The 24,148-nt window shown below is 41.4% G+C and overlaps 1 protein-coding gene across 3 annotated transcripts in view; it reads left to right on the top strand.

Moving 5' to 3' along the window:
* Positions 1 to 24,148, top strand: part of jakmip3 (Janus kinase and microtubule interacting protein 3) — a 240,099-nt gene that overhangs the window by 149,770 nt on the left and 66,181 nt on the right. For 2 of the 3 annotated variants that reach the window (XM_055646662.1, XM_055646661.1), the window contains 10 exons: positions 2,259 to 2,321; positions 2,477 to 2,575; positions 3,116 to 3,214; positions 3,341 to 3,394; positions 4,888 to 4,953; positions 5,403 to 5,471; positions 5,559 to 5,636; positions 8,490 to 8,693; positions 17,486 to 17,551; positions 17,933 to 19,453. In XM_055646662.1, coding sequence (XP_055502637.1) covers positions 2,259 to 2,321; positions 2,477 to 2,575; positions 3,116 to 3,214; positions 3,341 to 3,394; positions 4,888 to 4,953; positions 5,403 to 5,471; positions 5,559 to 5,636; positions 8,490 to 8,693; positions 17,486 to 17,551; positions 17,933 to 17,983 — 849 coding nt within the window. In that variant the 3' untranslated portion in view covers positions 17,984 to 19,453. Of the gene's footprint in view, positions 1 to 2,258; positions 2,322 to 2,476; positions 2,576 to 3,115; positions 3,215 to 3,340; positions 3,395 to 4,887; positions 4,954 to 5,402; positions 5,472 to 5,558; positions 5,637 to 8,489; positions 8,694 to 17,485; positions 17,552 to 17,932; positions 19,454 to 19,607; positions 21,237 to 22,058; positions 22,284 to 24,148 lie in introns of those variants that run through there. The other variant, XM_055646660.1, reaches the window with a different exon arrangement.

The raw sequence follows: 24,148 nt of genomic DNA, 5'->3' as shown, positions 1-24,148 counted from the left end.
CAAACCTCTCTTCCTTCCTCACTTCCACCAACACAAACCGGTCCTGAAAACAACCTTGCCAGCCTTACCAGCATCCAATGTTCAACATCAACCCATGACTCTTGTTCCAGACAAGTTTAAAAAAAAGCCACTTGTCTATCACCAATCACAAGTTCCCAGAAACTGATATTAGGAAATGTATATTTTTTGTGAATGCAAATAATGGAAAATTCAAACATATGTAAATTTGCTAAGTCCATGATCTTACACTCTTACAAACCTGTACTGCTCCTTCTCTGGTGATCCTATGTGATGGCCCTGCTGAGGTTTAGCAGAGGTGGAGGCACATTGAGACAGCAGTGACAGCTGCTATATAGTTAAATACAAGATAGACATAAAAAGCTGGAGTCCGATGAAGTGTCTTGACCCGAAATGTCACCTATTGCTTTTCTCCAGAGATGCTGAGTTACTCCAGCTTTTTGTGTCTATCTTCAGTTTAAACCAGCATCTGCAGTTCTTTTCTCTACAGTTAAATGTGTTGTATTGATAGAACCCTGGCCTTGCTATGGTACAAGTGCAGGTTCTAATACAAAAGGCCACTCTTCAGTTTAAAGTACGTCTTGGGCTTCTGCAAATATGATGTGTAGTCTGGAACTCACTGACAGATATGCAAACCCAGTTTTATAGAGTTAATCTGCATAATCTGATAGTTTGAATTTTAATGGGGATTGTAGAACACCCATTAAGGAAGCAATGTTACAACTGCAAAACATTATTTTGATTTAGTTTAATGTTTTATTTATTTACGTGTTTATTTTTCAAAAATTGCCTTTTCAAGTTCACTTCTATTTAATAGTTTTTTCAATATCTCTCAATGACCCATTTATAGGTTATTAACATCAATGGCAATTTTCAGTGGGAAAAGCTCACATCGACTTTGCAGCTTTCAAAGATTGTTGAGATTGGTTCAGGACCAGGTTGTCTTGTAGTATCATCTGAGGCCCTGTTGCCATCCAGGCTCTAGGGTTTGAAGGGCCAGTAGGATAGGCTCTTAATTTTATTGAAACATATTAAATTCTTAAGGCTAGATGCAGGAAAAATGTTCCCGATGTTGGGGGAATCCAAAACCAGGGGTCACAATTTAAGAATAATGGGTAGGCCATTTATGACTGAGATGAGGAAAATCTTTTTCACCCAGAGAGTTGTGAATCTGTGGAATTCTCTGCCACAGAAGGCAGTGGAGGCCAATTCACTGGATGCATTCAAGAGAGAGTTAGATACAGCTCTTAGGGCTAACAGAATCAAGGGAGAAAGCAGGAACGGGGTACTGATTTTGGATGATCAGCCATGATCATAATGAATGGCTGGCTCAAAGGGTTGAATGGCCTACTCCTGCACCTAGTTTGTATCTTTCTATGTTTCTCTGCTTCAGACCCAGGTAAGTATGAGACCCATGTGACAGTTCCAAGTAAGGGACAAAGGTAGCAGGTCTTGCTGTCAGACTGAACAATAAGAATTGCCCTACATATAGTCCAAGTTTCCCTGGCACAAAATAATTGATTCTATGTTAGCCCTTAAATAGCAATGTACAAAATTCTAACAAATCTCTCCAAAGTTGAAGGAATGCAGTCCATTAGGGTATGAAGATAAATCTGAGGATGATTAGCATATGTATCCCATTGCAGGTGAAGAGGAAGCCTCAAGGGTGGAAACACATTAGGGCAGCACAGTGATAGAGTACCTGCCTTATAGCACCAGAGACTCGGGTTCAATCCTGGCTGGGTCTGCCTGTACGGAGTTTGTACGTTCTTCCCGTGACCGCGTGGGTCCAGTTACTTCCCACACTTCAAAGACACACAGGTTTGTAGGTTAATTTGGCCTTGCTAAAAATTGTAAATTGTGCCTAGTAGGTAGGATAGTGCTGGTGTACGGGGTGAACGATAGTCGGCTCAGACTGGGTGGGCCAAAGGGCCTGTTTTCGCGCCGTATATCCAAATTAAATTAAACTAAACATTAGAAAATCCAATCTGAAAATGGGATGGAAAGTAACTTAGTTTTGAATATTGAGATTAACAAAATGCATGAAACCACATTTATCATGGATGATTAACAGATGTTGTATGTATTCTGAAGAAGTCTGAAGAAGAGTCTCGACCCGAAATGTCACCCAATCCTTCTCTCCAGAGATGCTGTTACTCAAGCTTTTTGTGTCTATCTTTTGTATGTATTAAATACTATTCACCTGTAATTAGAATAAGTATTGTCTTTGTATTACTAAGGATATGAAATGGATTGAGGAGAAACAAGCACTTTATCGTTGGAACCAAGAACTCCTGGAAAAGGTATCTTCTTTACTCATAATACAGATAGAACTACAATATGTTGTGCCGTAACTAGTTTTTCTATGTATATTGCAGCCTGATTTAAGGTCCAAGGTACCTTCATTGCAGTATTTAGAAACAAGGTTTAAATGAATCTTGTGTCTCCATGTTAATAGATTCGGCAAATGGAGGCTGAAGAAAATCGCCTGAAGCATGAGGTGCAGGATGCAAAAGACCAAAATGAGCTTTTAGAGTTTCGCATTCTGGAACTTGAAGTAAGGAAGACTTAAGTTTCTTTTACCCATTTCCTTTCTCTTTGGTCACAATGAATCGCCTGATGTTGAGCATCAGAGTTGAAAAGCTCTGGTTATTAAGCAGTCCAATGGCATTGGACTGTGAGGATTTATTCTGCTTATGTATTCCTTTAAAGCATCATTACAAGTAAAGCATGAATAACAAATGGAGACAATCTTCGCAAACTCTTTCAGGTCACCATAGATGCACAAGAACACTCTCCTGTTCCCAAACTTGCATATTGCGTTACAGCTGTGCATCATGGTTGCCGGATAACGTTATGTTAGAGTTCTTATCACTTGCTTGCAATAAAACCTTTGAACTCTCACATTTTCTTAACTCAGGTGTTCATATTGATGATTCTGGAATTTGCCTCAAATCAAACTCATTGATTAGTTAATCTGGTTAAAATGTAATTTTTTTGCTTCTTAAATACAGGCGAGTTTTCTTTAACTAATTAAATTTTTTAAGCATTGAATGAAAGAAATCAATTGTGCCTCAAAAGTAAATTCATCTTTCAGGAACGAGAGCGGCGCTCACCTGCCATCAACTTCCATCATATTCCATTCCCGGAGGAGACTAGTCCTCTTCAGGTCTACTGTGAGGCAGAAGGAGTAACAGTAGGTGAACTCCATTGTGGAGCTTCTCTGATAGACATGGTTTAAATTCACTTTAATTGTCACAGATGACTGTGTGAATGCAATTTGTTAAACATTTCTTATGAAACTTTTCTCCTATTTTGTCAGGACATAACAATAACTGATCTTATGAAAAAGTTGGATATTTTAGGAGATAACGCCGTAAGTGTATGTTGTTTTTCTGATCATGGATATTTTCCTTTATATCATGTAAGTCTGTAAGTGAGAATAACTATGGTAGATCTTAGAACCGTGTTAGCCATTTTATATATTCGAAAACTATATAGTCCATTTACATAAAAATCTTCCATCAAGTAAAATATCCATCACAATTTGAACCTCACACTACATCACCTCACCAAACATTTAGCCAAGCTTGTTCTTCAAGGTTAGGGTCTTAGCATACTTAAGGATGTCCAAAACCAAACAGTAATCATCTTTAATTTTACTACGGCATTAATATTTAAAGCATTTCTCCATCATTGGGATATCTAACTATTGGCATAGAAGAAACAGGCCATTTTAAAGGTTCAGACTGAAGAAGGGTCTCAACCAGAAACATCATTCATTCCTTCTCTCCAGAGATGCTGCCTGTCCCGCTGACTTACTCCAGTATTTGTAATCTATCTTCATTTTTTAAAATAGCTCAATTTTAAACATCACACTCAATTTGCATTAGTATTTATATGTAACAAGCTGTTTAAATTGCCACTAGGTGTGTATTTTATGAATGCTTCAATGTCCTTCAATCTTTTAAGAGAAGGAAAATCAATTTGGCAATTTGTAGAAACCAATTTTCACATCCCTAAAGTGACATTGCCCAATTGAACATGCGGAAATTGGTTAGGAATGTCAAAATTGATTCTTTCAAGGGGCTCAATTCTATAATAGGAAAATTAGGGTGCTATCTTGCAGACGGAAGCAAGATATGTATGCAATTCGTGGAGTTTCATCTGATCAACATTGTCCTGTCTTCTGTCAATAGATAGCTGAAGAACTGGTAAAGTTATCCAAGCTCATAAACTGTTGAGCCCATTTGATTTCAATCACATACAGACTTTCAAAACAAATGAAGTGTCTTCTGACTCAAAGCTAACAATCTTCAACATCAGATGATTAAGGATCAAGATACTAGGGGCAATTAATCATAGAGATAGAGATAGAAGCTCATATTAAAGACATTATAACTGACAATACATTTATCATAACATAGACACAAAAAGCTGGAGAAGTCTTCCAGTCTGAAGAAGGGTTTTTCTCCAGAGATGCTGTCTGACCTGCTGAGTTACTCCAGCTTTTTGTGTCTATCTTTAGTTTAACCCAGCATCTGCAGTTCCTTCTTACACAATGCATTTGTCATACTTGCATTGATTGAAACTAGACCTTCTGCACATAGTTGGGGTCCACCTCACTCATTTTCACCATGGTTCTCACATTTTCCACTTTAATTTCAATGGATGCAGGAATGCAACTATTAAATCTCAGGTTGGCATACATGTCTTTGTCCCAAATCCTATTGGAATGCATGACTCGGTGCTTTAGAAGACAGACAAAGGGAGCATGGCATGGAATAAGGAAAGAAGCATGCATTATATTAGAAAATACTAAAATGTTTCATTTTTAATTTGCTATTTATTTATTTACTTACTAATTAGAATTTGACCAATGACGAACAAGTGGTTGTGATTCAGGCCCGGACAGTTTTGACATTGGCAGAAAAGGTAACATTTATATTTCTTTATTGTCCTGGTTAATATAAAACAAACTAGTAAAAATCCTCCTAAGGGGTATTCATTAATAATTTGAATGCACAGTACATTTTGATTATGTGCTAAGGAAATTAAAGAGCATAGTGTAACATCTTCTTCTTATCGAGTCCACACACAAGATTAGAAGTTGTTCTGCCAGAGCTGAACACACTTCTCGGCATCTGAACAAAATGGTGTCTGTCTTGTCACTTCTTGTGTGTGGTGGTGGAAAGATTGGTGAAAACAGAGCTGCAACGTGAATGCTCTTTCCTTGACCCCAATGTAACATATACAACTAAGCTTGAATTTCAAATCGCTGCTTGTACTAAGTAGCAGGAGGGTCATGTTGAGTTAGAAATGAGAAATGACTCTCACTTGTTAAATTCTCTTTGTGAGATCGATTATGTTAATTCAACTTTCAGTGGCTGCAACAAATTGAGGTGACAGAATCTGCTCTCCAGCAAAAGATGAACGATATTGAAAATGAAAAGGTATGCAGTGAGTACACGTGATACCAATGATGTTAAAGACTTTATGATGGAGACTTTAAAGTTCCTGAATTAGTTATTTGTTAACAGGAGCTTTTCAGTAAACAGAAGGGTTACTTGGATGAAGAACTGGACTATAGAAAACAGGCCATGGACCAGGCTCATAAGGTACGGTAGTTGTTTTCTATAGAACTTCTGTAGAACTGTAGTAAGTGAAATGTAGCCATAGTAAGTGAAAATAACACAATACAGACATAAAATACAATTTAACATAAACATCCAACACAGTGGAATCAACATTCCTCACTGTGATAAAAGGCAATACAGTTCAGTCATAGAAACAAAGAAACATAGAAAATAGGTGCAGGAGTAGGCCATTCGGCCCTTCGAGCCTGCACTGCCATTCAATATGATCATGGCTGATCATCCAACTCAGTATCCCGCACCTGCCTTCTCTCCATACCCCCTGATCCCTTTAGCCACAAGGGCCACATCTAACTCCCTCTTAAATATAGCCGATGAACTGGCCTCCAACTACCTTCTGTGGCAGAGAATTCCAGAGATTCACCACTCTCTGTGTGAAAAATGTTTTTCTCATCTCGGTCCTAAAAGACTTCCCCCTTATCCGTAAACTGTGACCCCTTGTTTTGTTTGGTCACCGCGATCGGAGCCTTGAACCCTCCGCAGATCGCCGCTGCCGACTGTCCGATGTCCAGGCTCTAGTCGGGATGAAGGTTAGGTAGCGCGTTATCAACTGGCACAGTCAAGACGAGCCAAGAACACACCAACCCTTTCTGTTTCTATGATTTCTATGAGTGGCATTACGGTCAGCCCTCATCATAGCAGACCTTAGGAGGGGGACTGGTGTCCGCAATTGCTGATAACTATAACTGCGTAAGGTATTATCATTGTATGTAGTTGCCACAAAGAAACGCAGATGATGGTTAATACACAAAAGGACACAAAGTCCTGGAGTAACTCAGCGGGCCGGGCAGCATCTCTGGAGAACATGGATAGGTGACGTTGGGACTCGTCAGCCTGTTGGGTTACTCCAGCACTTTGTGTTGTTTCACGTTACAGACTAGGTGTCGATGCTGCTGGTCTGCACCAGCAAGCTTCTCCCCATCTGCTGCCCTACCGTCCAGCCAACGCAGTCCACCCCGCAACCCCCAGCTGCCAGCTCCCCCCTCAGTCCACCGCCAATGACCAGATGCACCTGACCACTGGGAGCCCCCCCTCTGCTAGCTGCTACCCTTCAACCCACCCACTCTCCAGTCTGCCCAATGCCCCTCCCTCTCGCCCCCTCCAAGATGGAGTATGTCGGCGATTCTGAAGGATAGGAAAAGGAGAAGGAGAAGGGGGGGCAGGAGGTGGCGGTGGACGGGATAAGGAGAGGCCGAATGAACAGTGTGTAGGAAGGAACTGCAGGTGCTGGTTTAAACCGAAGAAAAACACAAAATGCTGGAGTAACTCAGCGGGACAGGCAGCATCTTTGGAGAGAAATAATTTTAGATGAACTAATATTTACTGCAGCAATTGCATTTCTTTGCATTGAATAGGAAGGTTGGCCCTGTGCCCGAGTCTAACCTTGCACTTTTTGAAGCAATTCCCCGATGTAATTGTGGGATTATTTCAATGATTTTGCACTCCTTCGCTGCAGTCCTTGACAAATTCAACATTGAAACACAGCCAGGAAACCACAGCCAAGACCACCAACATCATTGCAGAAATTTAGGGGTTTTTTTAGTTTAGGAATGGGAATGGGAATACTTTATTGTCACATGTGAGTAGGTACGGTGAAATTGTTTGCTTGCAAACCCAATGTATACAAATAGTGGCCACCTATGGCACTGACAGTTACAAAGCACACCAGCTCCTCCTTTTGTCTCCTGCTAATTCCCTCACGCTGGGACCCCATTGTCCCGTGTGTGTCCCCCCCCATTGTTCATTGTTCTCCCCATCTTCCCTCACGGCAGTTCCCCCTGCACCGGGTCCTCCATTGTTCTTTCCCCCACCGCCCCCGACGGTGGTTCTCCACGCTCTCATCGCACGTCGACTGCGGGTCGGCCCGCGAGGCATCGCCGCAGCCTCGAGGCATCACCACAGCCGAGGCCTCATCACCGTGAGGCTCTCCGCTTCACCACTGCCAAAGCCTCACCACTGTCGACGCCCCGCTTCATGCCTCCGTGGTGCCGCCCCGGAACTCCGTCGGTCGCTCTGTCGACCCAGACTCTGACCCGCGAGGCCACAGTCGGGCCCCGACCCAGGCTTATACGCGGCAATCCGGGAGGCATCGAGACCGCGGCAACTTCGATAAAGGCCTCTGGTCACGTTCCCAGAATTTAGATTTAGAGATACAGCACGGAAACAGCGATCCCTGCACACCAACGCTTTCCTACACACTCTTTAGTTTAGTTTGGAGATACAGTGCAGAAACAGTCCCCTTCAGCCCACCGAGTCCGCACGGACAAGTGATCAACGCACATTAACACCATCCTACACACACTAGAGACAATTTATACTTATTTCAAGCCAATTAACCTGCAACCCTAGACATCTTTGGAGTGTGGGAGGAAACCGAAGATCTCGGGGCAAACACACGCAGTCACGGGAGAACCTACAAACTCCATACAGACAGCACCCGTAGTCAGGGTCGGACCCAGGTCTCGGGTACTGTAAGGCAGCAACTTTACCACTGTGCCACCGTGCCGCCCTAAGACAACCTGAGAGACAATTTTTATGTTCCTACAAAGCCAATTAACCTACAAACCTGTACATCTTTGGAGTGTGGGAGGAAACTCAAGATCTCGGAGAAAACCCATGCAAATCAATGTATAATACCTTAACTCGTAGGCAGTTATTTGGGGAAATGTCAGCAATAGGTGTTGGAAATGCTGATATACCCACATGAGGTCAAGGGCATTTGGGGAAATGCAAGATACCACAACATTGACTATAAGCAGCAGTTTGATAACTAGTGCTCTGACCTTGTGAGTAATACTCATGTTTGCTTTACAACAGCGGATTCTGGAGCTGGAGGCCATGTTGTATGATGCCTTGCAGCAAGAAGCAGGGGCAAAGATGTGTGAGCTGTTGTCAGAAGATGAACAGGAGAAGCTGAAAGGAGCGGTGGAACAATGGAAACGTCAGGTCATGAGTGAGCTCCGAGAGCGTGATGCACAGATACTGAGAGAGAGGATGGAACTCGTCCACCATGCCCAACTGGTGAGAAAGTAGTTAACTGTCTGTTCCCCACCCCCAACAATGGCTCATTTAGAAAACGCTGAGAAAATGATTGTTTCTCAGTATTTCTACATGATTGGATTTACAGGCACATAGAAACATAGAAATTAGGTGCAGGAGTAGGCCATTCGGCCCTTCGAGCCTGCACCGTCATTCAATATGATCATGGCTGATCATCCAACTCAATATCCCGTACCTGCCTTCTCTCCATACCCTCTGATCCCCTTAGCCACAAGGGCCACATCTAACTCCCTCTTAAATATAGCCAATGAACTGGCCTCGACCACCCTCTGTGGCAGAGAGTTCCAGAGATTCACCACTCTCTGTGTGAAAAAAGTTCTTCTCATCTCGGTTTTAAAGGATTTCCCCCTTATCCTTAAGCTGTGACCCCTTGTCCTGGACTTCCCCAACATCGGGGGCAATCTTCCTGCATCTAGCCTGTCCAACCCCTTAAGAATTTGGTACGTTTCTATAAGATCCCCTCTCAATCTCCTAACTTCTAGAGAGTATAAACCAAGTCTATCCAGTCTTTCTTCATAAGACAGTCCTGACATCCCAGGAATCAGTCTGGTGAACCTAGGCACTCTGGGCACAAAACACCTATCACATAATCTGGTGCATTGGCTGTAAAGAAAACAACGTTAGATGTCATCCTGAGCAAAGACCTATCACTAATATTTGCCTTGGAAACTAAATCAGAGAGGATCATTTTGATATCGATAAAAGTCACGGGACAGTTGATGAGCAGTTGTAAAGATCTCTTGCTACAAATTCAATATGTCCTATATCTGCATTTCCGAGAAATGTCTCTAGAAGTTCTCTGAAATCTTTAGAACCATCTTTACAGATCTGAGTTTAAATCCATTGGCAAAATATATTTGAAGAGATTCTCATCCTTAATGTAAATATCCTCACCCTTATTAAAAATCACATTAAAATTTCCTTTTAGTAACTACTAAATTCGTGGCACAAGTAAGAACTTTTTTATAAATGCGCATCATCCTTAACCTCTACAGTAACTTTAAGAACTTGCTGGATTCAAATGTTAATTGTGCATTAAACTTGAACCAGTTGCTAGTGTTAGAATATAGCAGGAAAATATTTCTGTACCAACTTGGTAATTGTTAATACAGTACTGTATAATGATTCTCTGGATCAGAGCAGAGACAATTCAAATTGTTGAATCACATTTGTTAACACTGTTAAAGATTTATTAAACTTGGATATACTTTTTGACATACTTTAATGCTATACTTTTGTTTAATTCCATTTCCTCTTTACTTCTATTTCCCACTGGGTCGATTCTTATTCACTCTCCATTGTCACAAGTACTTTTGCCTGACATTAAATTTTAGTAGTCCAATTGCCCCATCTTAGGAGAGAATTTAGTTTCAGCAAGGTTTGTCTGACACAATACAGCTCTCAGACGCCCACCATAAATGAAATAATCATAATGATAATACAACCCTTTAAATATTTTTCCAGAATTTGTCCTATGAATCTTCAGCTGAGAGATATTGTGTGGTACCCTCAAATTGTCAAATTTCCAATGTTAATTTTAACAATAGGTAAGAAATTAAAACATGTTTAGTTTAGTTTGTTCAATTTAGATTATACGCACGTGTACCGAGGTACTGTGAAAAACTTTTGCTGCATGCTAACATGATAGGATATTACCTAACAATTTTACCTAACAAATATGAAGACTATGTATGTATGTATGTTATTATATATTACAATTGTAAGTCGTAGAATAGACTTAGTGTGTGGGGATTGCTGGTTGGCGTGGACTCGGTGGGCTGAAGGGCCTGTTCAGGTCCTGTATCTCCCAACCAAACTAAAACTAAATTATGGTTCCAAAGAGAAAAAAAATGATATTCAGCTGTTCACAGGTTAAACTGATCAACCGTTCGGCAACTGTGGCAGAGCTTGAATGCCATCACCTCTTCTAGGTGAAATCAGGCGGTGGCTCAAACAAAAGCGAAGCATCACTCCCTGATGGGCTCAATGCATTCAACACGTGGTTCAACAGGGTGAACACTGATGTGCCTTCCCGAGCCCCTATTCGCCCTGACGGTGTTACAGTCATAGTCACGGTGGCCGACGTCAGAAGATCCATCAGGGGGGTTGAACCCTCGGAAAGCGCTTGAACCTGATGGTATACATGGTCGAGTTCTCATGACCTGTGCAGACCAACCGGCGGGAGATTTTGCAGACATTTCCAACCTCTCACTTCTGAGGTCTGAGGCTCCCACCTGCCTAACGAGGGCATCATTAATACCAGTGCCCAAGAAGAGTAAGGTGACGTGCCTCAATGACTATCGACCAGTGGCCCTTAGTACTGCTAGGGCCAACTTGAACCGGGGCGTGAGAACAGCCAAGCGTGCCTATGGACAGAAAATTCAAGCACACTTCTCAGACACTAAGGACCCCAAGCGCCTGTGGCAAGGCATCCAGTCTGTCACCGGCTACAGGCCAACACCCCCACCGTACGAGGACAACACAGACTTCCTCAACACACTTAATACCTTCTTCAACCGGTTTGAGGAGGACAACACCACCACACCAACAAAAGCCCCTCCCTGCCCAGATCATGAAGCACTTCACCTGGACCCAGCTGATGTGCGGAGGACCCTACTCAAGGTGAACCCCAGAAAAGCTGAAGGTCCTGACAACATACCGGGGCGTGTGCTCAGAGACTGTGCTGACCAACTCACAGAGGTTCTTACGGACATCAACAACACCTCTCTGAGCCAAGCCATCATACCAGCATGCTTCAAAGCCACCACCATCATACCGCTACCCAAGAAATCCCCAACCTCAACACTGAACGACTACCGGCCCATAGCACTCACGTCCATCATGATGAAGTGCTTTGAAAGGTTGGTCAAGGCCCACATAACATCCAGTCTCCCCTCTACACTTGACCCATTCCAGTTTGCGTACCGTCCCAACCGTTCCACTGATGATGCCATAGCAACAGCACTCCACCTAAGCCTGGCTCATCTGGAAAACAATAACAGTTACGTGCGGATGCTGTTTATTGACTTCAGCTCCGCCTTCAACACAGTCATCCCCCAACACCTGGTGAATAAACTCGGCGAAATAGGCATCAGCACCCCACTATGCAACTGGTTACTGGACTTCCTCACTGACAGACCACAGACGGTAAGAGTTGGCAAAAACTCATCAGAGACCACCATCATGAACACCGGGGTCCCACAGGGATGTGTGCCCTCTGTTGTTCACGCTGATGACACATGACTGTCTTGCCAAACACAATTCGAACCACATCATCAAGTTCACAGATGACACAACAGTGGTGGGCCTCATCAGCCACGATGACGATTCAGCCTACAGAGAGGAGGTACAGCAACTCATCAGCTGGTGTGACATCAATAACCTTCAACTCAATGTTAATAAAACAAAATAAATAACTGTGGACTTCAGGAAGAAACAGACAGCACACACCCCACTCACCATCAATGGCAGTGCAGTGGAGTCTGTGAAAAGCACCAGGTTCCTGGGAGTGCACATCACAGATGATCAGACATGGTCCACCAACACCATCTCCCTAGTCAGGAAAGCACAGCAACGCCTCCACTTCCTTTGACGGATGAGGAGAGCCGACCTCCCCCCTTCTGCCCTCACCACTTTTTACAGGGGTGCCATTGAGAGCATTCTTACCAGCAGTCTCTCAGTCTGGTATGGCAGTTGCTCTGCTGCTGACCAGAAGGCCCTACAGAGAGTGGTGAGGACAGCGGAGAAGATCACCAGATCACCCCAACCTGCAATCCAGGACTTATACCCATCTCGCTGTCGCAAGAGAGCAAACAATATCATCAAAGACACCACCCACCCAGCACACAAACTGTTCACCCTCCTACCATCTGGCAAGCGCTACCGCAGCATGCGGAGCAAAACCACCAGATTCAAAAACAGCTTTTTCCCTCAGGCCGTCAGATTATTCAACACACTCAAGAAAATTCCATGAACATTTAACTTTAACTCAATGTCTGCAGATGCTATTTGCACTCTTCTATATTGCACCTTTATTATTGCACTTTAATAACATACCTCAAAATTTTACTACTGTCTGGCACACTGTGAATATTTTAAATCATGTATATTGTCTATCTTATTGGTATATTTTCTGTCTGTGATAAATATTACTTGCACATTTGGAGTATGGGGAAACGCAATTTCAATCCAATTTATTTGAATTGACAATAAAGTTTACTTTGAACTTTGAACAACTAATATCTGTGGTGATGAAGTGCTTTGAGAGGTTGGTTATGGTGTACATCAACTCCTACCTCGACAAGAACCTTGACCAACTACAGTTCGCATACCGCCACAACAGAGGATGCAATATCACTGGCTCCCCACTGCGCACTGGACCACTTGGACAATAAAAACACCAACGTAAGGCTGTTGTTTATAGACTACAGCTCAGCGATTAATAACATCATCCCTTCCAAGCTGGTTACCAAGGGATTCTCCCCCTCTACATTGGGGACCTGGTGGTGGAGGGTATGGTACTGAGGAGTCCCTGCAACCTGTTTCTCTCGCGATTCACAGACTCGCCAGCCGCCTGCCACTGTTGCGGGCTGGAAGAATGTGTGTACCACGTGTACATGGAGTGCGTGAGGCTGCAGCCACTGTTTGAATATCTAAAGGGGCTGCACCTTGCCTTCTGGCTGCATTTTTCACCCACCATCCTCATCTTTGGGCACCCTGTGCGTAGGGGAGAGGGTAGGGCTAAAGATGTCCTGGTTGGGTTGCTCCTGGGCCTGGCCAAGCTGGCCATCCATGAGTCACGGCGCCAGACGGTGGAGGGCTCTACCCGAGCCGGCTGCCTGCCTCTTTTCCGGGGTTACGTCCGTGCCCAGGTGCGGATAGAAAGGGAATACGCCCGGTCTGTGGGCACCCTGAGGGAGTTCCGCGACCGCTGGGCACCGATGGGGGTTGAATGTATCCTGGACAAGGATTGCAATATAATTGTTTAGCAGTTGCTTAGCATATTTGTTTGTCTTGTATTATGGTGGTGTTTTGTTTTATTGTATTGTAAATACTATTTTAATATTTGAATAAATATTTTTGATTAAAAAAATAAAATAAAATAAAATAAAAAATAGCTGGTTACCAAGCTCACGGAACTGGGCCTCTGCGCATCCATCTGCAATTGGATCCTCGACTTCCTCATCCACAGACCACATTCTGTTCGAATTGGAGGAACCACTTCATCCTCAGTAACAATTAGTAAGGGAGCACCTCAAGGTTGCCTGCTCAGCTCCCTGCTTTACTCCCTCTATACCCATGACTGCGTAGCCAGTCATAGTGCGAACACCATCATCAAGTTCGCCGATGACACCACTATGGTTGGACGAATCACAGATGGGGACAAGTCAGAGTATAGAAGTGAAATCAACTGTCTGACCAAATGGTGCCAGCACAACAACCTGACTCTCAACATCAGTAAGACCAAGGAACTGATTGTGGACTTTGGTAGGGGAACAATGAGGACCCACAATCCTGTTTATATCAACGGGACGATGGCGGAGAGGGCCAATAACTTCAAATTCATGGGCGTGCATTTATCGGAAGAACTTTCCTGGACCCAGCACACCGATGCAATTGTAAAGAAGGCACACAGCGACTCTACTTCCTGAGAAAATTACGGAGATTCGGCATGTCAAAGAGGATTCTCTTAAACTTGTACAGGTGCACGGTAGAGAGCATTCTGACTGGTTGCATCGTGGTCTGGTCCAGGAGTGAAAAAGACTACAAAAAGTTGTGGCCACTGCCAAGTCCATCACCGGCTTTGACCTCCCCACTGCCGAAGGGGTCTATCATAGTCGCTGCCTCAAAAAGGCAGCCAAAATCATCAAGGACCCACACCATCCTGGCCACACACTTATCTCACCATTGCCATCAGGAAACATAGACAGGAATAAGGTACAGGAGCCTGAAAACTGTAACATCCACGTTCAGGAGCAGCTTCTTCCCCAGGGGCCATCAGGCCATTAAACACAATGAATAAGCTATGAGCTCTGATCTGCAAAAGACTATATTATTATTTGTTATTTGCACTAAATTTGTTATTTATTGAACTTTTTCTTCTTTTTTTCCTCATTATGTACAATGTTTACATATTCACATATTCTGTTGTGCTGCTGCAAGTAAGAATTTCATTGTCCTGTCTGGGACATATTACAATAAAACACTCTTGTCTATTGACTCTTGCTTCTCCTGTGCTAGTGATAGGATTGGAATCACTATTCAAGTGAATGGAAATTCCTAACCTGGTGATCAGGAAGGTGAGGATGAGGTGACACATTTTGTGTCTGTTTAGTTAGTTATCTTTTAGTATTTCAATGTGCTATGTTAAAGGAAAGATTATTTAAAAATGATGATAATTTTAATTTTCAAATATTTCTGTACATCAGAAAAATTCACTAGCTCATGCACACCTCTGAGATTTCACCAGGAGTTTTGTCTTCCCCTCTTGTCCAGGGCTGACATGGTATTATGGGAGTAGGGCCCAGCAGAATGTATTTGCGGCCTAGTGATCACTGAGGCCTTTCCAACCAGGGCAATGGCCCCGGACAATTGAACCATTTATTTATGATAGGCTAGTGCAGGCTTCAGGCGGGTACATTTTGGATGATGTCACATTCATCCCAATGTGATTTCCTAGTTATTAATTTCCTTCTCTGAAGCGCTTTTATGAAATTTTGCAGGGCAGATACATTTGAATAGGTCTTTATTGTTTACATATTCACGTACAATAATCATCTGGACTTAGTTAGGAAGAAAAACAGTAGATCCATCATCCATGCTTGTAGCAAATTAAAAAAAATCTAATTATTGCTTGTAATATTAAAGACAAAAATACAAGCCTCTAACTTAATACATTTTTATCGTCAGTTACTCGTTATGATTATTAAAAATATGAAGAAGCTGGCTTTTGACCAAATTTAATACCATGAACTCTGAAAATTAATAAAATAGACTAATTGCAACCCTCCTTGAGTGTGATCAGTTGCCATGGAAATCGAACTTGCTATCATGCTCTGTTGGAATCTCTCGTCCTTGAAATCATTTTAATACTTTAGAGCAGCTAGATGCTCTTCAAACATATTTCTGTACATTTCTATCAATAGAAACAATTATTTAAATGCTGAATTTAGAATTCCCTCTGCTGTTCTAGCCAGACTTGCGTTAGATTGACATATTTTTAACACGTGACCTTTAATAAAACTGTTAACCAAATCATTAATGGAAATTTATTTCAGAATGAGAATCTCGGAGTTAATAAGACAGCCACTTGCTGATAGGAATTCATTGGCAAGGATCGCCTTCTCACTGAATTATCATAACCAAGAGCGCAGAATGCTGGGCGCACTTGGAACACATTCCTCATTTTCCCATTATAACAAGTGTCAGGCAGTAGCTAAAACAGTTATTTGTAGAATGCATCCACCACCACTTATTTACAGGATGATGGATTTGTAGAATGAACTGCCAGATGAAGACATTTAGATATGTACGTGGATGGGAAAGGTTCAGAGGGATATGAACCAAGGGGCAAAAAACTGGAGTATCTCAGTCGGTCAAACAGCAACCCTGAAGATCATGGATAGGCAACTTTCTTCAGATTGAAGAAAGATGCCAACCCGAAGCATGACCTATCCATGTCCTCCAGGGATGTGCCTGACACCACCCAACCCCCCCCCCCCTTCCCCCCTGGAACTGACATAGGTAGGCAACTTGATCAGCTTGGACAATTCTGCCAAAAGGCCTGTTCCCATGCTGTAGAACTCCCTGACTCCTTCTTATACACAGCATCTACTAGTATTGCACCATTAAATTCTTAACTTGTTTCCAAGTAATATCATTGCATTGTTATTTATGCATGCATTTCTGCATTAGAAATATCCCCGCATCTGCACTGATCATTCCACACTGAATACTGACTATTCTGAAGAAGAGCTTTAATGATTTAATTATTATTAGGCTGGATTACTGTAACATGCTCTATTTTGGAGTTGCTCGTTCTTCACTGGCTCGTCTCCAGTTGGTTCAGAATGCTGCTGCTCGCCTTTTAACTGGGACTTGAAAGAGGGAGCACATATCGCCAATTCTGGCCTCCCTCCACTGGCTCCCGGTGCACTTTCGAGTTCATTTTAAGATACTGTTATTTGTTTTTAAATCTCTGAATGGGCTCGCCCCGCCTTACCTCTCTGAGCTGCTCCACCCATACGCTCCTGCCCGGTCCCTCAGGTCAGCTGATCAGCTGCTCCTGGAGGTACCGAGGTCTAGTCGGAGGCTCAGAGGGGATAGAGCCTTCTCTGTTGCTGCTCCAGCGCTCTGGAACACCCTGCCGTTGCACATCAGACAGGCCCCCTCACTGTCCATCTTCAAATCCAGTGTTAAAACACATTTGTACTCCCTGGCTTTTGGCCATGCCTGAGACTTTGCTTCTGTTTTTAATGTTTTTAATGTTTCTTTATTTTACATGTCTTTTCCTACTATTTCTTTTGATTGTTATTATTGGTGTGTATTAACATTTTTGTCAATGATTAGTGATGTGCAGCACTTTGTTGCAACTATGATTGTTTTTAAAGTGCTCTATAAATAAAATTATTATTATTATTATTATTATTTTATATCTGTAAGATATCTCATTTTATATCTGTAAGATTATTAACAGGCACCTTTACTAAAAACAACATTGTACTATAGTTTAACCTAAGCACCATACCTTACAGAGAATCAAAGAACTAGAAGAAAGAATTGAACTACAGAAAAGACAAGTTAAAGAACTAGAAGAAAAGGTAATACCAAGTTATTCTAATTGTTGGAAATTATAACACAAAGGCAATATATGTTCATAATTTAGAGAATTAATCATTAGCTCATATCCAAAAAATATTTAACCAAGAAACAACCATAATTCTTATTCTTGAATCCATCCATATTTTTTCCAATGACTGCTGTTAAAATCCTACTGTGATTGTTTGTAAAAATAATTATGGAAATAGAAAATGAGACAAATACAATAAATTGGATGTTTTAATGTTTTTTGCTGTTTCTTCCCTAACCTTGATATGACAGGTTGCTTTTATTTCAGTTATTTTACTTCTCTTATATTTCACATCACTTTAATTCTTGTCTTCTGTCTGTTCTTCCCTATTTCCTTTCCTGTTCATTTTCAGTTTTTGTTTTTGTTTTTATTTTTTTCTTTAGCTTTCATTCTTTGGTCGTAATTCTTCCTGGCAGCCGATAAGGAAGGTAAGGTGTTTATTAAATATCTTTCATAAATGGTACATGAATCAGGAAATGCATGCACTTGTCGAAACTTGATTCAAATCATTCAAAAATAAAGCTGAGAGATGCTTTGCTGATTATGTTTTACTCTGTTATGAACAATTTCATTTTTTCATAGCTGAGGATCTTCACCTTTTTAGTGGATATTTCCTTGCAGAATTTTCTAATGACCATGATTGGAATACAATGGAGAAAATAACTGTGTTTTCAAATTAAAATCAAGCTCCTTGACTGGATCTTTAAGGTTTCGCATTGTTTCAATGTTGACAGATATTGCCTGGAAATTCCACAGTGTAGCACATCACTTTGTGTACTACGTGTCAGAAATTTAAGGCAACATTTCACCACCAAGTGCAAAAGGCTCCACAGTCCAGTGGGGGCATGCGTACAGAAATATATTTACTTTGTGCGCCTGTGCAGTAATGCCGAACAACTTGCCCAAAATGGTCCTGTGCATATATGGCCCATAAGCAGTGTCCCACTCACATGCTGAAGCAGACTTTAACCAAATTGTTGAGCCTTATATTGGCATTATTTCAGATGTGACTTGAACTTGTTTTGACCACTGTTGGTAGATTCATCCAGAAATGTTTATCTCGCTGATTATTTCTGTCACCTACTCTCTTTCCAATATCTTTAACTCCCCATCACCTCCAACAAATCCCTTAACCCAAGTTACCAAAACTCCCCTTTGTTATCAGCCTGCCCAACACTCTCTCGCCATCCTTCTCAAACCAACACCCTTCACCGCATCAACCCCTCTCCCCCCTCCAATCTGTTTCCCAATTCACCCCCTCTATGGAAATCACACCCACAATGGAAATAGCTTGTGAATGAAACGCATTGATCAAAAATTCATTTTGTAAGGCCTGTTTCATTGATTGTGCCTCGTGTGTGATAGAAAATCGCTGCCTTTGGAAGGAAGAGAGACAACAGGGTTCCACTCCCTTGCACAATGTACCAGTGATGTTTTAAAAGCACCTTGTGTGCTATGCTGCTGAATTTGTAAATGAAACACTTTTCTGACGGACTATACCACAATACCTGTTTCCAGATTCTGCTGGACTTCTATTTTCAATGCCGTGCATGTGGATTTTCTTTACGTTTGCAAAGAAACCGTGTATTCTATCTTGAATGTTATTCATTTACATCAAACTGCATACTCTGTAGCAATTCTCTGCAGAGGCTTTTGACTTAATTTAATTTTTATTGAGGCAGTTGTCATCAGTTCACCATAAGGATTATAATAAAGAATGTTTTTAGAAATAATGAAGAGAGAATGTTGACAAAAGTAATTGAACAAGTTTTTAGCATTAAGCAAGTCAAATGATATGCATAGCTTCGATTTTAAATTGCAGTATTGATTGATGTTATATCTGTAATTCTTCAGTACAATATGTATAAACTATATAAACTTACTCGTAATTATTATTTTACTTGAAAGTAACAAGCGGTATATGCAGGTACAGTTAAAAATAAATAACTACATATTTCCCAAGTAAGAGCTTTTGCTTTTATTGTTGGTTATCCCAAAATACGTGATCATAAAGTTGTTCTTCACAGGCCACAATGATGGAAAGAAAACTAGATACTGTAATATACAATCAGATTATGGTATCATCCCAAGAAGAACCAACTATAAACCAAGAAATTAAGTATTTGAACGAACACCTCATGATTCTCTATGAGGAGCATCAAAATTACATGAAGAATATTCAGGGTTCAATGGCTATTGTGCCAGAAGTGATTTGGAGCTTCAAGAACCTTATCCATGACTCGGAAGACAAGTTCTGTAAAAATGCAACAATACCTTTAAAACAAATGAAAAATGTAAATGGACTGAAAGCAAACATTTCTAACAATTTGCCAACGCTGAAAGATTTTGGAAAATTGATTTCCATGACGGGGGGAGATGAGCACAGAAGAATGTACAGCATGGGTGAAAGAACAGTTTTAATATTTAGTGAGTGAAGAATTGATCTTAAACTTTCCTGCTGTGCAGGAGACTGAGAAAACTGCTTCAATATAGAAGCATGGCTTCCATCCATCACTCATTCCCACTTCATACACATTGCTACATCAGTAATTTGTTGCAGCTACAGAAGCTGCAACAGATTGACAGACAAAGACTTCTAACAAGTGGGTGAAGATAATTTATTATTGAACACGAATTGTTCTTGTGTTGAACCATATAGATGTCACTGCAGAGACATGGATGAATTGTGCACATGTATTATTAACCAGTCGTTCTGCACTGAAATGAAAGTAGTCCCAGGTAGAACAAATATGACACGCTGCTATGTTCGAGCTGTTGCCTCTGAAGCAAGAAGATAAATTCAAAGATGGCACAAAAAAAGTGAATAGGTTAGATTAATTTTTTTAAACATTTGAATTTAATGTAAAATTGCTAATAGTTTACAAAAGCAGGCATTTGAAGGTAATACTTGAAGACTTTGGGGCTTAGCTCATACTGTATAATTCCCAGCAAATATAGAGGGACCCAGAGTCATGATGAATTTTCCAAAGAAAGGGAACTATATGATTTCAAGATTTAAAATAAAAGCCAAAATATAAATAGAAAATATACTTGGAACGATATGCAATCGGAATGTGGAGAAGATTCAGCCAAACAAGTAGTAGAAGAAAATCAAGGGGATGATTGGAATGTAGTTTAGGTTTATAAACCAAACAAGCCATGTTGTCACTTTAAGATAAATGATGTACCATTGTCACAAAGAAAATAATCCTGACACAAGAAGCAAAACTGCAATTGTTAACATTTTAATGAAGTGCATACAACACAGGAGAACTGAATTGGAAGATTTTAATTTGCATCCCACCTCACATGGCACAAGGTGGATTTTTTTCCTCTCTAAGATAACAATCAGAAAGGAGAACTGATATTCAAAGGGACGGGATTAATGTATGTGAATTCAATCAAATAAAGTGGCACCCTCCTGGAATTTGGCACTTTAAATAATCAACACAGGGATGAAAACTATCGCAATATCAAACCATCTGATAAGAAACCATCGCAAGGCCATTTATCCAACCAGATGTTTGAATGTAAAGTACATGCATTGAAGGCGATGTCAGAAGTAAGCTGGAAGCAGACGGGGAGGCATCCATCATTCTCTCACCAAAATAACAGCCACGATGGACATGGAGAAGGTTTGTTCAGAATTGGGGAAGGTAAGGAATACATTGTTCATAATGTTGTTAAAGTGGCTGAAACTTTTACTGAAAAACACTGGCAAATCTTGGGGAAAATGTTGTGTCCTCCAGTAATGTTTGTTTGGTGCTGTTGTTTATTTTGTACAAAAGAATGATGCCATAATATTTTACATTAAAACTGCTTTAAAACCTTTAATAGTGAAATGCAGCACCCTCTATTGTCCTTTGTATATTTTCCAATATTGTACTAATAATGTTATAGAAGCCCCTTATGGTCCCCAAATCACCCCCTCCCCAGGTACTTTCCCCTGCAACCGCAGGAGATGCAACACCTGCCCCTATACCTCCCCCCTCGACTCTGTCTAAGGATCCCGACAGTCCTTTCAGGGGAGGCAGAGGTTCACTTGTACTTGCTCCAACTTCATCTACTGCATCCGCTTTACGAGGTGTGGACTCCTAAATATCGGCGAGACCAAGCAGAGGCTCGGTGATTATTTCGCTGAACACCTCCGCTTAGTCCGCCTAGACCTACGTGATCTCCCGGTTGCTAAACACTTTAACTCCCCCTCCCACTCCCACAATGACCTTTCGGTCCTGCATCTCCTCCATTGTCAGAGTGAGTCCCAATGCAAATTGGAGGAACAGCACCTCATATTTTGCTTGGACAGTTTACAACCCAGCGGCATGAATACTGCATGTAACCCTTGCTTTCCACCTCTCTCCAACCCTCCCCCATCCTATTTCTCCAACTAGTTTCACTGTCCTCCTGATTAAATATTACTGATTGTATGGTTCATTGTCACCTTCCCCTCAGCTAACAATGATCCGTTCTACATTCAGGGTCCAGTCCTGTGTGTAATAAAGAGCAACTCAGCGGGACGGGCAGCATCTCTGGAGAGAAGAAATGGGTGACGTTTTGGGTCGAGATCCTTCTTCAGACTGAGAGTCAGGCTTTCTTTATGATTGCATCAATGGACTGGGTCCTGGTCAGACCTTCAGAGATGTACATGCCCAGGAAATTAAAGATGTTGACTCTCTCTACCACTGACCCATCAATCAAAGCAGGTTTGTGGTTCGATCTGATTTCAATTTCAAATTATCAATTGTAAAATGTTTTTAAACGTGGATTTAAGCACATTTCAGAAGGAATGCAATTCTCCTTCTGTATTGCACTAATGACCTGATGTAGCCTGATAAAGGCAGTGGTGTTCACTGCAGAGGAAGCAAATTAACACGGTGAATTAAAATACAGTCAAGATCAGAAAAAATTCCTGGACAAATGTCAAAGTTGAGTTCCGGAGCAATTTTGAGTAGAAATTAGTAGTGTAGGGGTGGGGTGCATGAGATTGAGAATCTTGGGGAGAAGATTCAAAGAGGAGATGACCTCAGTGGCGTTCTGGAACATAATGGTTTGATATTCAGTGGTGGAGTCGTTGCGCAAATGTACTCTTTTATTTTAGATTGCTGCCAAACTGCTGAAAGCAAAGCTCTAAGAATACAAATATTGTTGAACACTTTCATGTGTTCATTGCATGTTTACCATTGCTCCTGCTATGTTCAAGTAAAAGATGATTCAAGTCATCTAACTCTTTACAGATGAAATAGCTTTGGTTGGCAGTAAAGACATCAGCACATTGGCGCTGTGCCGACGTGGCATGTGGCTGCCCACTCAGCAGTGTGTTGTCAAACTAACTGACACAGAGCAATAACAAGTTTCTCATTCCAAAGTGAAATCCAAAACATGTGGATGAGACTGGCATGACGTGCTGGTTACAGATGAAATAGAAGCCATTCACCGTACCCATAAATTTAAATTAGCAATCTGTTTTAAATACTAAAAACAGCATGCACTTGCCAAACCAAGGGAGTTGATCAAACAAAAGGCAGCAGTGTGATTTCAAAACGGAGGATAAGTATTTGTAGCAAAAGAAGTCAGCACGGTGGCGCAGCAGTAAAGTTGCTGCCTTACAGCGTTTTCAGTGCCAGAGACCCGGGTTCGAACCTGACTAGGGGCGCCTGTTTCTACGGAATTTATACGTTCTCCCCGTGACCGCGTGGGTTTTCCCTGAGATCTTCTGTTTCCTCCCACATTTCAAAGGCGTAGAGGCTTGTAGGTTTAGCTTGGTATAAATGTAGATTGTCCTTAGTGTGTTTCGGTTAGTATTATTGTGCAGGGATTGCTGGTCGGTGCGGACTCAGTGGACCGCAGAGCCTGTTTCAGCGCTGTATCTCTCAACTAAATTAACGAATAATTCCATTGTGCTGAAGGCATAGAAAGTGAGGGGAAATTATCTACTGAAGCACTTGCACCACAATTGGAAATGGTGAAAAACAGAACAAATTCACAATTTCAGAAAATATTGAGCTTTTCCAATACGTGGCACTGGAACGGGACGCCCATGTTTCTGTTTCTGGGTCCAAGTGTTGATGGTCATCAGCACATTGTTTATGTTTTAATTAAAAATGAACTGACTGAGCTCTGTTCTTGAAGGTCGCACTCCACAGAATATTTATGATTTAAAATAGTGAAAGGCTGTGTGAACTTCTTGGCGTAACAGAAGGAATATTGGTATCCAAAAATATCGGCACACGTCAGGTGAGATGTGACATAGAAATACTGTGAAAGAGGCAAGAGCAAATTAATGACGTGTTACACACTGGCCAAATGGAATAAAAATAAGAGTAATAAAGATTCTTAATTTGCATTATCCCCACAAATGCACCATCCCCAATGGGAATGGTATTAAATATCACACAATTTACATGTATTTCTCTGCAGAGACTACAGACTCAATAAAACCTTTTGACTAAAAGAGATCAAATAGAATTTTTCAGGAGATTAGATTTCCAGATTGGTTATTTTGATTTAATAGCACGCTGGAGAATAGCAATTTGTGGCTGAACTGGATCGCTGGATAATGTCAACTATT

The sequence above is a fragment of the Leucoraja erinacea genome, chromosome 15, assembly GCF_028641065.1.
Source record: "Leucoraja erinacea ecotype New England chromosome 15, Leri_hhj_1, whole genome shotgun sequence".
NCBI classification, from domain to species: Eukaryota; Metazoa; Chordata; class Chondrichthyes; order Rajiformes; family Rajidae; genus Leucoraja; species Leucoraja erinaceus.
This window is presented reverse-complemented; position numbering and strand designations above follow the sequence as displayed.